The sequence below is a fragment of the Schistocerca piceifrons genome, chromosome 8 (assembly GCF_021461385.2).
Source record: "Schistocerca piceifrons isolate TAMUIC-IGC-003096 chromosome 8, iqSchPice1.1, whole genome shotgun sequence".
In the NCBI taxonomy this organism is placed as follows: Eukaryota; Metazoa; Arthropoda; class Insecta; order Orthoptera; family Acrididae; genus Schistocerca; species Schistocerca piceifrons.
The window spans coordinates 127,264,532-127,280,130 of NC_060145.1; the positions used below are offsets into that span (position 1 = coordinate 127,264,532).

The 15,599-nt window shown below is 37.4% G+C and overlaps 1 protein-coding gene across 1 annotated transcript in view; it reads right to left on the minus strand.

Moving 5' to 3' along the window:
• Positions 1 to 15,599, minus strand: part of LOC124711890 (serine protease gd-like) — a 307,706-nt gene that overhangs the window by 40,440 nt on the left and 251,667 nt on the right. The window contains exons 6-7 of the mRNA XM_047242134.1: positions 5,897 to 6,012; positions 3,846 to 4,010 (exon numbers count right to left, since the gene is read on the minus strand). Coding sequence (XP_047098090.1) covers positions 3,846 to 4,010; positions 5,897 to 6,012 — 281 coding nt within the window. The remainder of the gene's footprint in view (positions 1 to 3,845; positions 4,011 to 5,896; positions 6,013 to 15,599) is intronic.

Below are 15,599 nucleotides of genomic sequence, written 5' to 3' on the forward strand. Positions count from 1 at the left end.
AATATTGGACAAACATTTCGTAAACTGCCACCTTCATAGGTGATGACACTTCTTGAGCATTCTTCCAATAGATCTCTAACCGGAACCTACCTCTCCTACAAAGAGTTTTAAGTGTTCATTCCACTTTAAACAGTGCTGTATGCATACTCCCAGACATGTGATGGATATCACTGCTTCAAGTGATTGCAGAGCAATTGCTTAATCCTACAATATTGGGTCTTTCAACCAGTTTATGTGCAATATATTACATTTCTTCACATTGAATTTTATCCGACAGATATTAGAGCAAGCACCAATCCCGTGGAGGTCTTACAGCATTTCACTACAATTTATTACAGTCCATTTAAAATTACTTAATAGTTAATATCTGTCCCTTGCCGCTACTATGCTGCCGCATCGGCTGCTGGATACCGCTCTGTTATAGGTAACACATGAAGGTGGCAAATAACTTCGCGAATGCTGTTAATGCGTAACATGGAGCTATGTTTGAAGCGTTTGTCACAAGGTATGTTGGAAATGTGAGGTGCTATGATGGCAGCTGATATTATGTAACCAATTACTGAAATGCAGCAGATGACTTTTTGTAGCCCTGAATTTATACTTGGGTCCTAAACTAACAACAACCTTGCGATTTGTGATGTATCTGAGATAGCGATTCTCAACAATCTGCAGCAGAACTAAAATCACAATCACTTTATTCACAGCTATTGAAGCTAGCACATTCAAGACTGAAAAAGTTCAGTTTCAGCGTTAAAAGCAAGCTGTAATTTCACTGATTAACTGAAACTGTCCTCCCATTGGTTATACAAGCTACCGCATTACCAACCAATGACAGTTCTCATTGGCACTAGGTTGCAGATTATGGGTGACTCAGGGAGGTTCCAGATGAAAGAAGAATAGGTAGAAAAATAAGAGCAAAAAGAGTCTGTACGGTGATGAAAATGATGTGGCAAACAATTGGAAATAAAATAATTACACTTAAAATGATTAATTAAATAAAAATGTAATCAAGCTATTTTGATTAGACTTAGAAAAAAAATTTTATTACTTGACAAGATTTGAACCTATACCTTTAACATAGCAGGTTAATATGTTAACCATTGCGCTAAAGTACAACAGTGGCTTAAGTTGTTATATATTTGACTTACCACCCAGTTGCAATGACAAATTGCCACCTTCAAAAACTTGGTTTCACACAATGCCGTGCAAAGCTTATCTAATGTAATCTGATCTCTGTGACGTATAGGATGCTGAATCACATCTTGTGTGAAAGTTTCGAGTAATGTTTAGTTAGTACTGTGTATTAAACACGTTATTTAATTAGTGTCGCTGTGGTGTGCGGTGCTGTGTGGTGGTGACTATCATGTATGATGAAATACGAAATAAAATTGGCAGACCCATGCATGATTTGGGATGCAAATACATCAAGAAAGAATGCCGGACAAGAAATTGCAAGTGAACCAACCAGTTGTGGCAGTTTAGCTGCAGCGAATGGTTCGGGTGTGCCGTTTCTCTGATTGGACAAAACCAGTTTCATCGTGTGAAGTGTCAACTATCCAGTAATTTTAATCAGACTATAGTTTTCAACTTTATATACATATATAAACAAAGATGATGTAACTTACCAAACCAAAGCATTGGTATGTTGACACACACACACACACACACACACACACACACAGTATATGTGCAGATGGATGTGTGCGCGTGCGAGTGTATACCTGTCCTTTTTCCCCCCTAAGGTAAGTCTTTCCGCTCCCGGGATTGGAATGACTCCTTACCCTCTCCCTTAAAACCCACATCCTTTCGTCCTTCCCTCTTTCCTGATGAAGCAACCGTGGGTTGCGAAAGCTTGAATTTTGTGTGTGTGTGCTTGTGTCTCTATCAACATACCAACACTGTCGTTTGGTAAGTTACATAGTTACATCATCTTTGTTTTTAGATATATTTTTCTCATAAAACTGTATCATTCACAACTTCAATGACTAATGCAGAAGAGCCTGACTAATTCTCAAGACCTGTCACAAATGAGGAAGAAATTCTGGTCACATGTAAAGGCTATCAGTGGCACAGTCAAGTGTTCAAGTGCTCACAGATAACACAGGAACTGAAACTCAGGATAGCAAAGCTAAAGCTTAAAGACTGAATTCTGCTCTGCAATCTTTTATAAAGGAAAATCCAAGAGTATTGCTCCAGTTTCATTCTCTCACTACTGCAAAGACGAGGGGTGCTTATTTAGTGCCCCTGCCATTGATAAGCACCCATAATCCTGAAACTGAACAAAGTTCCAGGGCCCAATGGAATCCTAGTGAGATTTTGTACAGAACTGTCAGCTGTGTTAGCCCCTCTTAATAGTAAATAAATGAAAACTGTGCCCAGTAGTTGGATGAAACAACAGACCATGCCTGTACACAAGAAGGGTAGGGAAAAATGATCCACAAATTGTCATCCTATCTCAGTGACTGCAACCTGTTATAGAATTTTAGAACATATTCTGACAAACATAGTGAAATATCTTTAATGGAATGACCTCCTCCTTGCCAACCAGGATGGATATTTAAAGTATCAGTCATGTGAAGCACAATTTGTGTTTTTCACAGAAAAATATTTTGAATGCTATTGATCTAAACAATAAGATAGATTCAGTACATCATGAATTCCGTAAAGCATTTGACTATCACACCACCACTTACTAATGACAATGGGGTACAAAAAGGGGATTTTTTTATGGTACATGATCTATTGTTAGACAGAGCACAGCATGTAGTCTAGGATGGAAAATTATTGACAGATATAGAGGTAATTTCAGATGTGTCCCAGGGAAGTACGTTGGGCCCATTAGTTTTCTCTCTGTATATTAATGACCTTACAAATAGTAATAACAATAATCTCCAATATTTTACAGTTGTTGCAATTGTCTGTGATAATGCACAATCTGTAAAAAGTTTCACAAATATTAAGTCAGATATTGGTAAGATTTCATAGTGGTGTAATAGCTTCAAACACCCAGATATTTAAAATCTTGCATAATCACAGAAATATGGCTACTTATCCCAGTGAGTCAGAACTGGAATTTTACAACTTGCACAAATATCTGGCTTTAACAATTGTTACCACAGGAATACGAACTGGAATGATCACATAGGTAACACAGATGGCACACTTCTAATCAGTGGTAGGTTACTGGAAAACTTCAGTCAGTCTACAAAGGACATCGCTTACCAGACACTCATTTAGTCCACCTTTGAGTATTTCTAATCTGTTTTAGACTCATGTCAAATAAGACTGACAGCAGATATTAAAGATAAGCAAATGAAGACAGTTCAAGTGGTCACAAATTTGGGTATTGAAGAGAGTCACAGAAATGCTGCGAGATAAATCCAAACTGGGAAACACTTTAAGAAGTTTACTTCTATCTCATGAAAGCCTACTTGCACAGTTTCCAGAACTAGTATCACATGAAGAACCTATGAATGACCATCACCTATGTATTGGTCCAGTAGAGGTCACAATGAAAAAGAGACTAATAACAGCATGTACTGAGACATTTAAATTACTGTTCTTACCACGCTCCATATGCAAATAGAACAGCAAGAAACTAATAAGCAGTACAATGGGAAGAACCATCTGCCATGCATTTCAAAGTGGTTTGCAGAGTATAGATGCAGATACTTTTCTTTTACTTTATTTCAGTTGTAGCTGTATTATTTCAGTATTATTCCAGTTGTATATCTTACAGAGTGAAAACATGTTTGTCTATAAATAATGTCTTTGGATCAGCCACCCACCATGTATGCTAAAGTTTCTGGATAGCAGCAAAAATAAATCTGTAAAGGAACACTTACCACTCCAATTTGACCAATTATATGGTTTAATGATGAATGTTGATTCCACAGGCAAATCGGAAGAACATAACGGGTGTACTCAACAGGATCCCGCAGTATGATCATAGCAATGTCAGCATCAAAGTTGTTACTGTTGTAGTCTGGATGGAGATATATTTCTGACACCTATGTAATAAGAAAGTAGGAAAAAAATGAAGTCAAAAAAAAAAAAAAAATTATTACACAGCAAAAGAATGGACAAGTAACCAAATCACAGTTTTCATAACAATACTAGCAGAAAAACTTCACAACGAAACTTTAAGTGAGTTACTAGAGAAGAATAAGTGAAATTAATGAAGTTCTCACTTAAGAAAGTGATGGTGACAGCAAGCATTGTGTCTATCACCAGAAGGAAATCACAAAAGTAATTTTGTTTTATTTTTTTCTACTTTTCTGTAGGTATGTTTCTGAATGATACCTAAATGCAACATGAGGAATGTGGAGGGCTGACAAACCAATATATTAAACAACTATACTTATTCATATCACTTTCAAACTAACACTCTCAGCTGTGTTTTAGCAAAAATTCTTTCCATTCTTGATATTTTCAATACAACATTTTGGGATATCATCTACAAAAATATTACACTGTGTTTTCTGCCATTAGAGATATCAAATTGCTCTTCACTTGTGTCTGTTGGTGAAGCACATTCCAGGGATTAAGACTGGTGGTTAGGAACTGTCATATATTGATAGTTCATTTGTGGACTTTAATATTGGGAAGCTCTATACTGTCAAAAACTGCAGTCACTACAGCTGTTCCCCAAAATTCTGAGTTACTTCTTCAGTCCATCATGCACTCATTTACTTAATGTCAATAATTTTATAGATTTGATCTCAGTTTCTCAGAAAAAAATGCATATTGATAGGAAGCCATACATGTGTTACTGAAGAAGGCAATAGCTGTTGGCATTGTTGCAAAGAAATCCAACAATGCAGACTGTATTCTAGTGTTCCAGTTAAACAATATCTGAACAGTTAACCACACATCTGTTGTCCAAGAAATGTTACCACAGGATGCTGTTAACACAAAGTGCAGTCACGCAATAAAAGAAAATTAAGATCCACAAGATAATAAAATATGAACTGATTACAAAGGATATTACATGTGAGGTTTTTAAAAATATCACATATTGCTCATTGTGTTATATGTAAGAACTGAAAGCAAGCACATTGTTTAAAAAGATGACCACAATGGTTAGAACACTTGAACAGACTGTCTGGTTCCTTTAATGTTTCACACACCGATGGCTGTCTACATAGTGATGGACATTTCATTTCACTCCCTGGCCAGGCCACGATATTAGGTAATGAGGCTCTGTTGTAGCCTCCAGCAGGCACACAAGTTTTAGTGGATGACATTTTTTACTGAGACCCCCATTCCACACATATATCCAACTGTGTAACAACAATAATGGACATGCCTGGTTGGAAGGAACAGTACATGAAATAAGGCAAAGGCTACCACTCAACTAAGGAGTACTGAAATGTGGAGCATAGAAACACATAACAAAAAACAGTAATCACACTAGTTTTCAAGCTTCTGCTATTTTCCTAGTGGGAGTGTATGTTTGTGAGGTGTCTGAGGTTTTGAGTGTGTATGTGTGTACTTTTACTAAAGAGAGCAAGAGCTCACAAGCTAATGTGAATACAATTTACTGTTAAGACTTACTGTGTTTCTATGCTCCACACATCAGTCCCCTACTACTGTGTGGTTTCCTTCCCCTTATTTTACTTACTGCTTTTGTAAACACACCCCTAAAGTTTAAAAAAGGGATGGCAATTACAGACACCAAAGGAAACAAATTCTGTTCAATGTATACTACGCACCAGGTTTCACTTCAGAATAAAGTTATAAAAAGTATCTTTCTTTACTACCGGTAAAGGAAAAATTTATTTCATGCAGTTTCAGTAATCTGTTAAAAAATATAAACTAACATGAGAAGCTATTCCACAGACAAAGGGCAGACTGGACAAAGTTTTTGATGCATATGAGGTAAATTGACACTTACCTCTCTAACCTGGCTGTAAGGCTCTGCGAAGCGCCGCACCTCGTACTTTCCGAGGTAGATAACAAGATCCTTTGGTGTGAGTGCCGGATTATCACGGTACTTGATGCAATGCCCAGCTGCACACACACATACAGACATTGTCTCCAACAAGGTATACTACTAGTGTGTGAGGGGTGGCAAAGAATGTATACTGGTTTAGAACATAATTGCAATCAACTTGGAAACTTAGTGATATGAGCTCAGTTCATTATCAAACTTTTACTTCCCTTATTTATATTGTATTATTTGCCAATCCGAAACAATTTTGAGTGTTACTTTTATCTTACAAAAGCAGCTGAAGTTAGGACCTATGAATTACAATTACCACTGAGTCGATTAAAACCGTGTGCCCGACCGAGACTCGAACTCGGGACCTTTGCCTTTCGCGGGCAAGTGCTCTACCATCTGAGCTATCGAAGCATGACTCACGGCCGGTACTCACAGCTTTACTTTGCCAGTAACTCATCTCCTACCTTCCAAACTTTACAGAAGCTCTCCTGCGAAACTTGCAGGACTAGCACTCCTGAAAGAAAGGATACTGTGGAGACATGGCTTAGCCACAGCCTGGGGGGATGTTTCCAGAATGAGATTTTCACTCTGCAGTGGAGTGTGCGCTGATACAAAACTTCCTGGCAGATTAAAACTGTGTGCCCAACTGAGACTCGAACTTGGGACCTTTGCCTTTCGCGGGCAAGTGCTCTTGCCTGCGAAAGGCAAAGGTCCCGAGTTAGAGTCTCGGTTGGGCACACAGTTTTAATCTGCCAGGAAGTTTCATATCAGCGCACACTCCGCTGCAGAGTGAAAATCTCATTCTGGTACCACTGAGTCGTTTAACTAAATGGTCACACACTTGTCTTGGGTGCCATAATATATATTATATTTATGTATTTATCATCTCGTGATGCATTTTGAGATGAGATAACCCCATCAGGTCTGTGGTAAGTAACATACAATATAAAGCAGGATATTAAAAAAGCACACATTGTGAGAACACGGTGAAGCTGAGAAACATACCTGTTAAAATCAGTACAATTTGGGTCACTTCCTATGTTGAAAATCTAGCAGCTTTTGAAAGCAACAGCTATTATCTCAGTACTACAGTGTGATTCCTTTATTAACTTTTTATATGTACATTCTGTGATCAAAAGTATCCGGACACCTGGCTGAAAATAACTTACAAGTTAGTGGCGCCCTCCATAGGTAATACTGGAATTCGATATGGTGTTGGCCCACCCTTAGTCTTGATGACAGCTTCCACTCTCGCAGGCATATGTTCAGCCAGGTGCTGGAAGGTTTCTTGGGGAAAGGCAGCCCATTTTTCACAGAGTGCTGCACTGAGGAGAGGTATCAATGTCTGTCAGTGAGGCCTGGCACAAAGTAGGCATTCCAAAACGTCTTGAAGGTGTTTTATAAGATTCAGGTCAGGACTTCCGTGCAGGCCATTCCACTACAGGGATGTTATTGTTGTGTAACCATTCCACCACAGGCCGTGTGTTATGAACAGGTGCTCTATGGTGTTTAAAGTTGAAGAGCAATTCGGAGATGACGATTTCAACAGTCGGAAGCAAGAAGGTGCTTAAAACATTAATGTAGGCCTTTGCTATGATAGTGCCACGCAAAACGACAAGGAGTGCAAGACCCATCCATGAAAACATGACCACACTGCCTCCGAATTTTACTGTTGGTACTACACATGCTGGCAGATGACTTTCACCAGGCATTTGTCATACCCACACCCTGCCATCTGATTGAAACATTGTATACAGTGATTTGTCACTCCACCCAACATTTTTCCACCGTTTCTGTTGTCCAATGTTAAAATTCCTTACACCACATGAGGCATCGTTTGGCATTTATGGGCATGATGTGTGGCTTTTGAGCAACCGCTCGACCATGGAATCCAAATTTTCTCACCTCCCACCTAACTGTCACAGTATTTTCATAGTACTTCCTGATGCAGTTTGGAATCCCTGTGAGATTGACTACATAGATATCCGCCTATTACGCATTACAATCCTCTTCGACTGTCGGCGGTCTGTCAGTCAACAGACGAAGTCAGCCTGTACACATTTGTGCTGTACGTGTTCATCCACATTTCCACTTCACTATCACATCGGAAACGATGGACCAAGAGATGTTTGGGAGTGTGGAAATCTTGAGTACAGACGTATGACACAAGTGACATCCATCACCTAACCACATTGAAAGCCCACAAGTTCCGCGGAGTGCCCAGTTCTGCTCTCTCGCAATGTTTAATGACTACTGAAGTCACTGATATGGAGAACCTGGCAGTAGGTGGCAGCACAATGCACTTAATATGAAAAAAAAAACATGTTTCTGTGGGTGTCTGAACACTTTTGATCACATTGTGAGTGTAAAAAACACATGCACTCTTTTTAATAAGTGTTGGCATAGCAGGCGTACTGTCACGAATGTCCCCTACTGGCAGTATTATTTACCTTGTACCCTGTTAAAGCGTCTATGTCAGTTTGGGCACTGACGTGACTTAGTGGAATTGGAAGTGACAATTTACTGTGTAGTGGTTTTACAAGGTACATTCTCAGCTTCACTACATTGTTGTAATGTACCCCTTTTGATATCTTGCTTTATATTGTAGGAAAAGGTAGATTGCTACTTACCATAAATATGACCGGTTAATTGCACACAGGTAAAATTAAAAGGAATTTACACACAAACTTTTAGCCACTTCCTTCATAAGAGAAAGAGAAACAAACACCATTTATTCATACATGCAAGCAAGCACACCTGACACCACATCTTTATGGTAAGTAGCAATCTGTCCTTTCCTACACTGTTAATGTTTCTACATGTAGTTTTCATTGGTTGATTTTGTCTTACATGGTATGTTTCTTACCATACATCTGATCATCACATTATCGCAAAACATCATAAAATAAAAAAGTAAATAAATAAATAAATAAATAAATAATATTAAAAAATTATGCTGGTGACAAGGCAAGTGTATTACCATTAAGTGCCACAGATGGTCGCAAATCCAATACTTCTTGTCTGAAGTATTAAAGCTGTGTAACTTATTTCATGCAATATCTGACTTAATTCCTACTGAAAAATCAATTTTGTTTTTGCTGCTGAAAGAATATTTTCAGTTTTTCAAAGTGTATATGTGAATGAAGTGGTTACTGTAGTATACTTTAACAGCTATCTGCAGATTTGTACTGTTATACATTTGATATAAATGCCCACCTTTACCATATTTCAGTAATTTAAGATCACTAATTTGCTGAAAATGGAATAACTGGGAACATTCTTCCTCATATGAATACATGCACCTTACAGTTAAGTGTAGATTTAGCTTGAAAAACATTTCTTGTTCTCCCTGTTGCACCACTAACTTTGACAAGGATGCATTTGTTATTGTGTGCATGAAAAAGTTTGCGAGATAACCCAGAGCCATCGAGTCTGCATAAGTTGTCTTTACAAAATGAATTTGCAGTTGACTTTTAATTTGAAGTTCCAGTGATCCCAGAGAAAGTTCAAGTAACAAATGTTTCATTGCTGAATGTGGACTAAAGAAAGTGTAGAAATATGGGTATCTTCCACAAAAATAAAGTTATGAAACAGTTATATAGTTTCTACAATATTCATATTTATTTGTTTATTTATTTCTGAAACAAATAAAAAAGAACTAGAACTCCAAATAAATTTTCTTATCAATTTTATTAATTTGTAATTAACATTTAAAGCAAAATGCACACAAATTTCCAAAAATAAATGAGAAAACTTCAGTTTTATTTTGTAGAGACTTTAGTGATATTTTTGTTGTTCAGTAACCTCAAACATGCTTTATCAAGTGCATTTTTTGTGACCAAAGCTGAAAAATACATTATTGCCTCCGCCCATTTTATGAATGTACATGCACAACATCTCCAGTGGTCACCCAGAACAGCCAAAATTTTAAATTTTAATCAAAGTCACATAGTTGTTCACATTAGACACTGGGTTATTATGAAATGAACAATAGTATAGAAAAAGGAGGACTTTTTGCTTCTCTGTAGTCATGTTTTCACCGAGTCTCAACAATCACTTTTTTCGTGATTTTGTTGTCACCTATGCCTTTTTGTCTAAGAGGTAAGAGAAGAAAGGGTACGATATACCCCTGAAACATTTAGGCTTAGCAGCTTTTGCATCAAAAGAGGTTTCAGTTACAGAGATCCATCCATGTTCACTGCAGAATTCTTTGCTACATTTTCATCCCACAGTTTGCATCTTTGAAAGTTCATATTAAATCAGGAATATACTTTTTTTTAAAAAAGAAAATAAAAACAGCCTCATTTCCTCAGGAATGAAAATGTCATGTGGATTTATTACCCACTATGCTTCCTAGTTAATTTTTCCATGATAAATTCACCAATCCACTCACTTTCCATATCTATCACAAAAATGATATGTTTATTTTTTAAAGTTAATAGGCCACTCCTCACTAAAAGTGAACCCTTCAGTACTCGAATTATCAGCATTTCTATAATCAAATAAACAGGTACAGTTTGTCCTCTAAAATGGGCTAAACCATTTCAGTAAGCTTCTTTCCTCCAGGAGCTTAAACTTTTTTTTAAGCCAGTTTTGCAATTTATGTATATGTAGTAGCATGTTGTGAATTGTTTAGTAAAAGTGTGTCACAAGGAGCTGACGGAAACAATTTATCTAACACCTTGAATAACTGAGTGTTAGACAGTAGCCGACTTTAAATTCTAGAGTGTTTACTGGTGTCTATCACAATCACATCGAGATATAAAGCACACCGAAAAACCAGATTTCTTCAATTTACGAAGTGTGGCTATAAAATAATGGGACCAATGCTGTCACAGTAAGTATGCATCAGGCAAAGATGAACTACCATTAGCTGTGAGGCATGAAGCCTTCTCAGTCAAATGCTGCATCTCTCGTGTCCAGAAAAATCATTGTAGCCATGGCCTATGTTTGTGCAAGAGCTGTTATCTTGTTTTGCCAGAAAAAAAGGGCAATCATAAAGCAACAAAATGTCATGAATTTTCACATGAAACTTTAAAGTAGTATATGGTGAAGACTGCTGATCAAATATGTGAGTTTTTAAGTTGTCCACTGAAGGTGGCTGAAAAGCCACTGAAGGTGGCTCGTGGCCCAGATTCCCTCAACATCAAAAATGGATGAAAATATCAAAAACTTAGGTAATCTGATTTGATCTGATCATTGCTTGTATGGTAGGAATTTACAAAGAATGTCCAAGCCAAATTCAACATACGAGAAATTGCTTGTGAAACTGGTGCTGAAAATTCTCAAGATCGGATGTAAGTATGTCTTGAGAATAAAAAAATGGATATCCACAAAGTGGCTGTAACAATTAACCCTTTAACTTTTCTGGACGTGTTAACACGCGTGCCTTTGTACCTGTCCCTGTGTGCTCTGAATGTGTTTTCGCGCGCCAGCAGTCCTTCTACCTGGTACTCTGAACGTGTCTATGCATAAACATATTCAGAGCACACAGGGACAGGTACAAAGGTGCGCGCATGAACACATCCAGAGCAGTTAAGGGGTTAAGGATCTCTTAAGTGCTTTTAAAATAAAACATTACTGTAACAGTTTGTAAGAATTTCCACGAACAAGCACGTTGTCACAAGTTGAGGGATGAGACAGTAAAATCAATATGGAATATGTTTCAAAAAATAAGTAAATAAATCTTAGACCTTTAGGAGATGGCAGTGTTCATTAAAGAGAATGGAAACCTTACAAAAGACAGTTTCATACACAGTATGTCTTTTTAATTATCAGTTTTTGAGAGTAAGTGAAGAAAGTGACTGAAAAAGATCAAAATTTAAAGGAACATACCCTGAAGCGACAGTACAAAGGCACAATGGGTAAATGAAAATTTCGAACATCCCTATCAGAAATAAGGAAGATAATGACTGATTCTGAAAGGACTGCACTACTGAGGAAATTGTTTTTATCTTTACTGAGATGCAAATTTTAAATGATTATGCATAATCAGTTGCGATCTTCCACGACAAGGGCAATTGATTGTGTATGTCACAATCTTCTATTAGAGAAACTAGGTGTTTATGGGATATATGGTTCAGTACATGCCTGGTTAGTTTGTTAAGGAACTGGGATGCTGAAAGTTAGACACCACATCTTCATGGGAAGGAATCGCAATGAACATTCTGCAGGATTCAATCATGTGCTCATTACTGTTCATGTTTTACATTATCTGTCTACCACTTAATTCATATCACAAGCAGAATTAGTCCTTTTGAACAGGTGTTACAAGCATTGTCAACTGACAGGTGGAGGCCATGACGTTTGGAATGCAGATTTTGTACACTCTTAGTTCTCCATGAGGACAACAAAATGTGTAATCAGTAGCACATATGTCTCTAGCACTATTGAGAAAATCACAAGATAATTTCAGTCTTGAAATATGTACCTGTGCATTGCCGTATTATCATGAAGCTGTGGCAGCCGAGTGGTTAGGTCCAAGCCCCATAATCATAGGTCATTGGTCGCTGGATGGAGTCCCATTCGTCACTTTTTTTTCCCCAACACAGTCATATTCTTTACTACTTATATTACAATTGATATAACGGCAAAAATACATGTAATCTGATGAACTTTCATTAAATATACAATGTTATTTGGCAGTCTACAAAGTTTTATCATCACAAATAATGTAATATTTGTAACTACCGACTAGTAAACAACCAAGGGGAGGGCCAGGCTTAATCGAAAGAGAACGAGAAATTGTTCTCGTGAAGAGGCTATTAAAATAGACTCGATGCTGCATGACCAATTATCAGTGCCAATATTTAAGGAAATGCTGTGTTATGCATGGTTTGCTTCCAAATTAGTGGGCGAAAGAGAGGTTTTTAAAAATGTTAGCGAGGTTTGTTTTTCCATGGAAAACCTCAAAAGACCTTGCATATGTGGAAACATAGCATTTATTCAATGCAGCTGGTGCCGTTTATGTTCTCCGTGTTTTTACGAAAAATACCATCCTTCAACTTGTACTCTTAATGTTGAAAGCGATGATTAGTTGTACATCTTTTGAAAGCTGTCTGTGACAGTCGAAACTTGCAGATAACAAGTAGTTTCAGGCTCCTTCCAGGTATAAGGGATTTCTCAAATCACAGACAAGCAAATATTTTCAGTATCACTTTATGCATTTATATGGTTTATATGGTGCGGAGACCTGGACACAGAGGAAGGAAAAACAGAACTGGATTGGACATTGTTTGAGGAGGGACTGTTTATTGAAGGAAGAAATAGAAGGAATGGTCGAGGGAAAAAGGGGAAGAGGAAGAAGAAGATATCAAATGCTGGATAATATCAAAGGAGACAAATATTCAGAAATCAAAAGACTGGCTATGGATAGACGAAAGTGGAAGAGGCTTAACTCATGACAAGACCTACCGCAAAGAAGAATACCATGCCACCACCACCACCACCACCACCACCACCACCTATGGGTTTGGTCATTTACTAGTCGGTAGTTATGAATATTATATTATTTGTGATGATAAAACTTTGTAGACTGCCAAATAACATTGTAAATTTAATAAAAGTTCATCTGATTACACATATTTTTCCTGTTATATCAATTTTAATATAAATAGTAAAGAATATGACTGTGTTGGAAAAAAGAAGTAACGAACGGGACTCAATCCAGCGACCAACAACCTACGATTATGGGGGCTTGGACACTAACCACTCGGCTGCTGCCACTTCGTGATAACGGTCACACACAGGTACATATTTGACGACAAATTATCTTACGATTTTCTCAATAACGATTGAGAGGTACGCGCTACTGCTTACTCATTTTGTTGTCCTCATGAAGTACTATGAGTATACGCAGTTTGCAGTAAATCTGCATTCCAACCATCATGGCCTCCCTTTGTGAGTGAAGAAGCATCCACGGTGAAAACAGGTAATGAATTTTTAGTCAGCAACTTGTTTTGTACAAACTGATTAGCTATAAACTTTGAGAAAAGTAGTTCGTCCTGTTCCATATAATCAAAACCACAGCATCTGTTATTAATGAACAGTGCAGAAAATTCTAATCTCTTTAAAGTTTGTAATGATAAATGACTGAAGAAACTGTACAATGTGCCCTCCAAAATATAGGTTCAGCTACTTCTGCAACTAGAATAAATGGCAGTTTGATGTATATAAAAATCAGTAAGGTGTTTTCATTCACTGATATTCTGAGGAACACTGTTCTGGAGTACTCAGTTAAGAGGTACTGACTGCACAAAAGAAAGTAATTAGTTACAAATGAGGTTCATATGCAAGCCCTGCATATCATTTGCAGAACGAGTTTACTATTAATGGAGTGTGCTCTGATTTCGACTTCAGTGAATTGTGGAAGGTAGAAGATGAGGTAGAGGTGGACGTAAAGCTGTGAGTGTGTGTCACTAGTCCTGCTTGAGTAGCTTGGGTGGTAGGGCAGTTGCCCATGAAAGGTAAACATCCCAGGTTTGAGACCTGATCCACACCGATTTAATATACCAAAAAATTTAAAACATTGACATCTGTTTAAGCAGTCTGAATATCATGTTTTCACGAAGAGCGCGCAAAGAGGAAAAAACTAATCTGCTCTTCCTGCTAGTGAACGTAACTACAGTGCAGAAAGGCACGAGATACATGACTATAAAACTAATGCCCACAGAAATGCGACAAACACTGGAAGTCTTTTCAAATACAAGGAAGTTTTTTCCTTCATAACAGCACTCTAGCAGAGTAATTCTTTAACAGAAATAAAAATTACAGACCTACAAATGACCAGCATTTATTCAACTGACACATCCCACATCGTGACATTTATTGCATGTATATTCATAAATGGCAAACTGTGTGACACTGAACAGAAAACACTTGTCATGGCTAATAAAAGGTCTTTATAAAATTGAACTGACCTCATAACGTAAGTTGATAAAAGGCAACCAAGTGTTGAGCTGTAGGTTATTAAGGAAGCAGGACTGAATAGACAAGCAAAATTCTGTTGTTCTGATTCAATTCTATATTAAATATAGATTACCTGTGCAATTTACATTTTATTGTGGGGAAAATTTAGTCCAAACATACCCCCCTCCTCTCTTCCCCCCCCCCCCCTCCCTCACCCCCCTCCCTCCCAGGTTCTCACTATCACAGTATTACATGCCAATTTTAATTGCATTTCCTATTAGTTTTCAGGTGCTTGTCAAAAAGATTGAAGACAGATGTGAACTATGCTACAGCATAATGAATAGGAAGTGCACAGAAAACAGTTCCACTGAATGGAACTTATCTAGTAGGTACGTGTGCTGAAGTGTTACACACATTCAGTTTTCATTATCCCTGTACTCTCCCTCCAACTGATAAAAAGAAAAAAAAAAGCAAATAACTAAACCAATCCATTGCCATAAAAAGGTAACACAAATGCTGTAGTTATTCCAACAAATAGGTAGTGTTTAGAAAATTAACAGAAGACAATAACCTTGGGTGACATTGCTTGCTTTTTTTAGACAATGGAACATGACAATAATAGTCACTTTGTTAGTTTAGTACAAAGTAATATTTACAATATGTAAATTTTTGAATACAAAAAGAAACATTCATAAATAAAAAGAATTTCCTTTTTAAATGACATCCATTACTTTGGAACAAAATATTA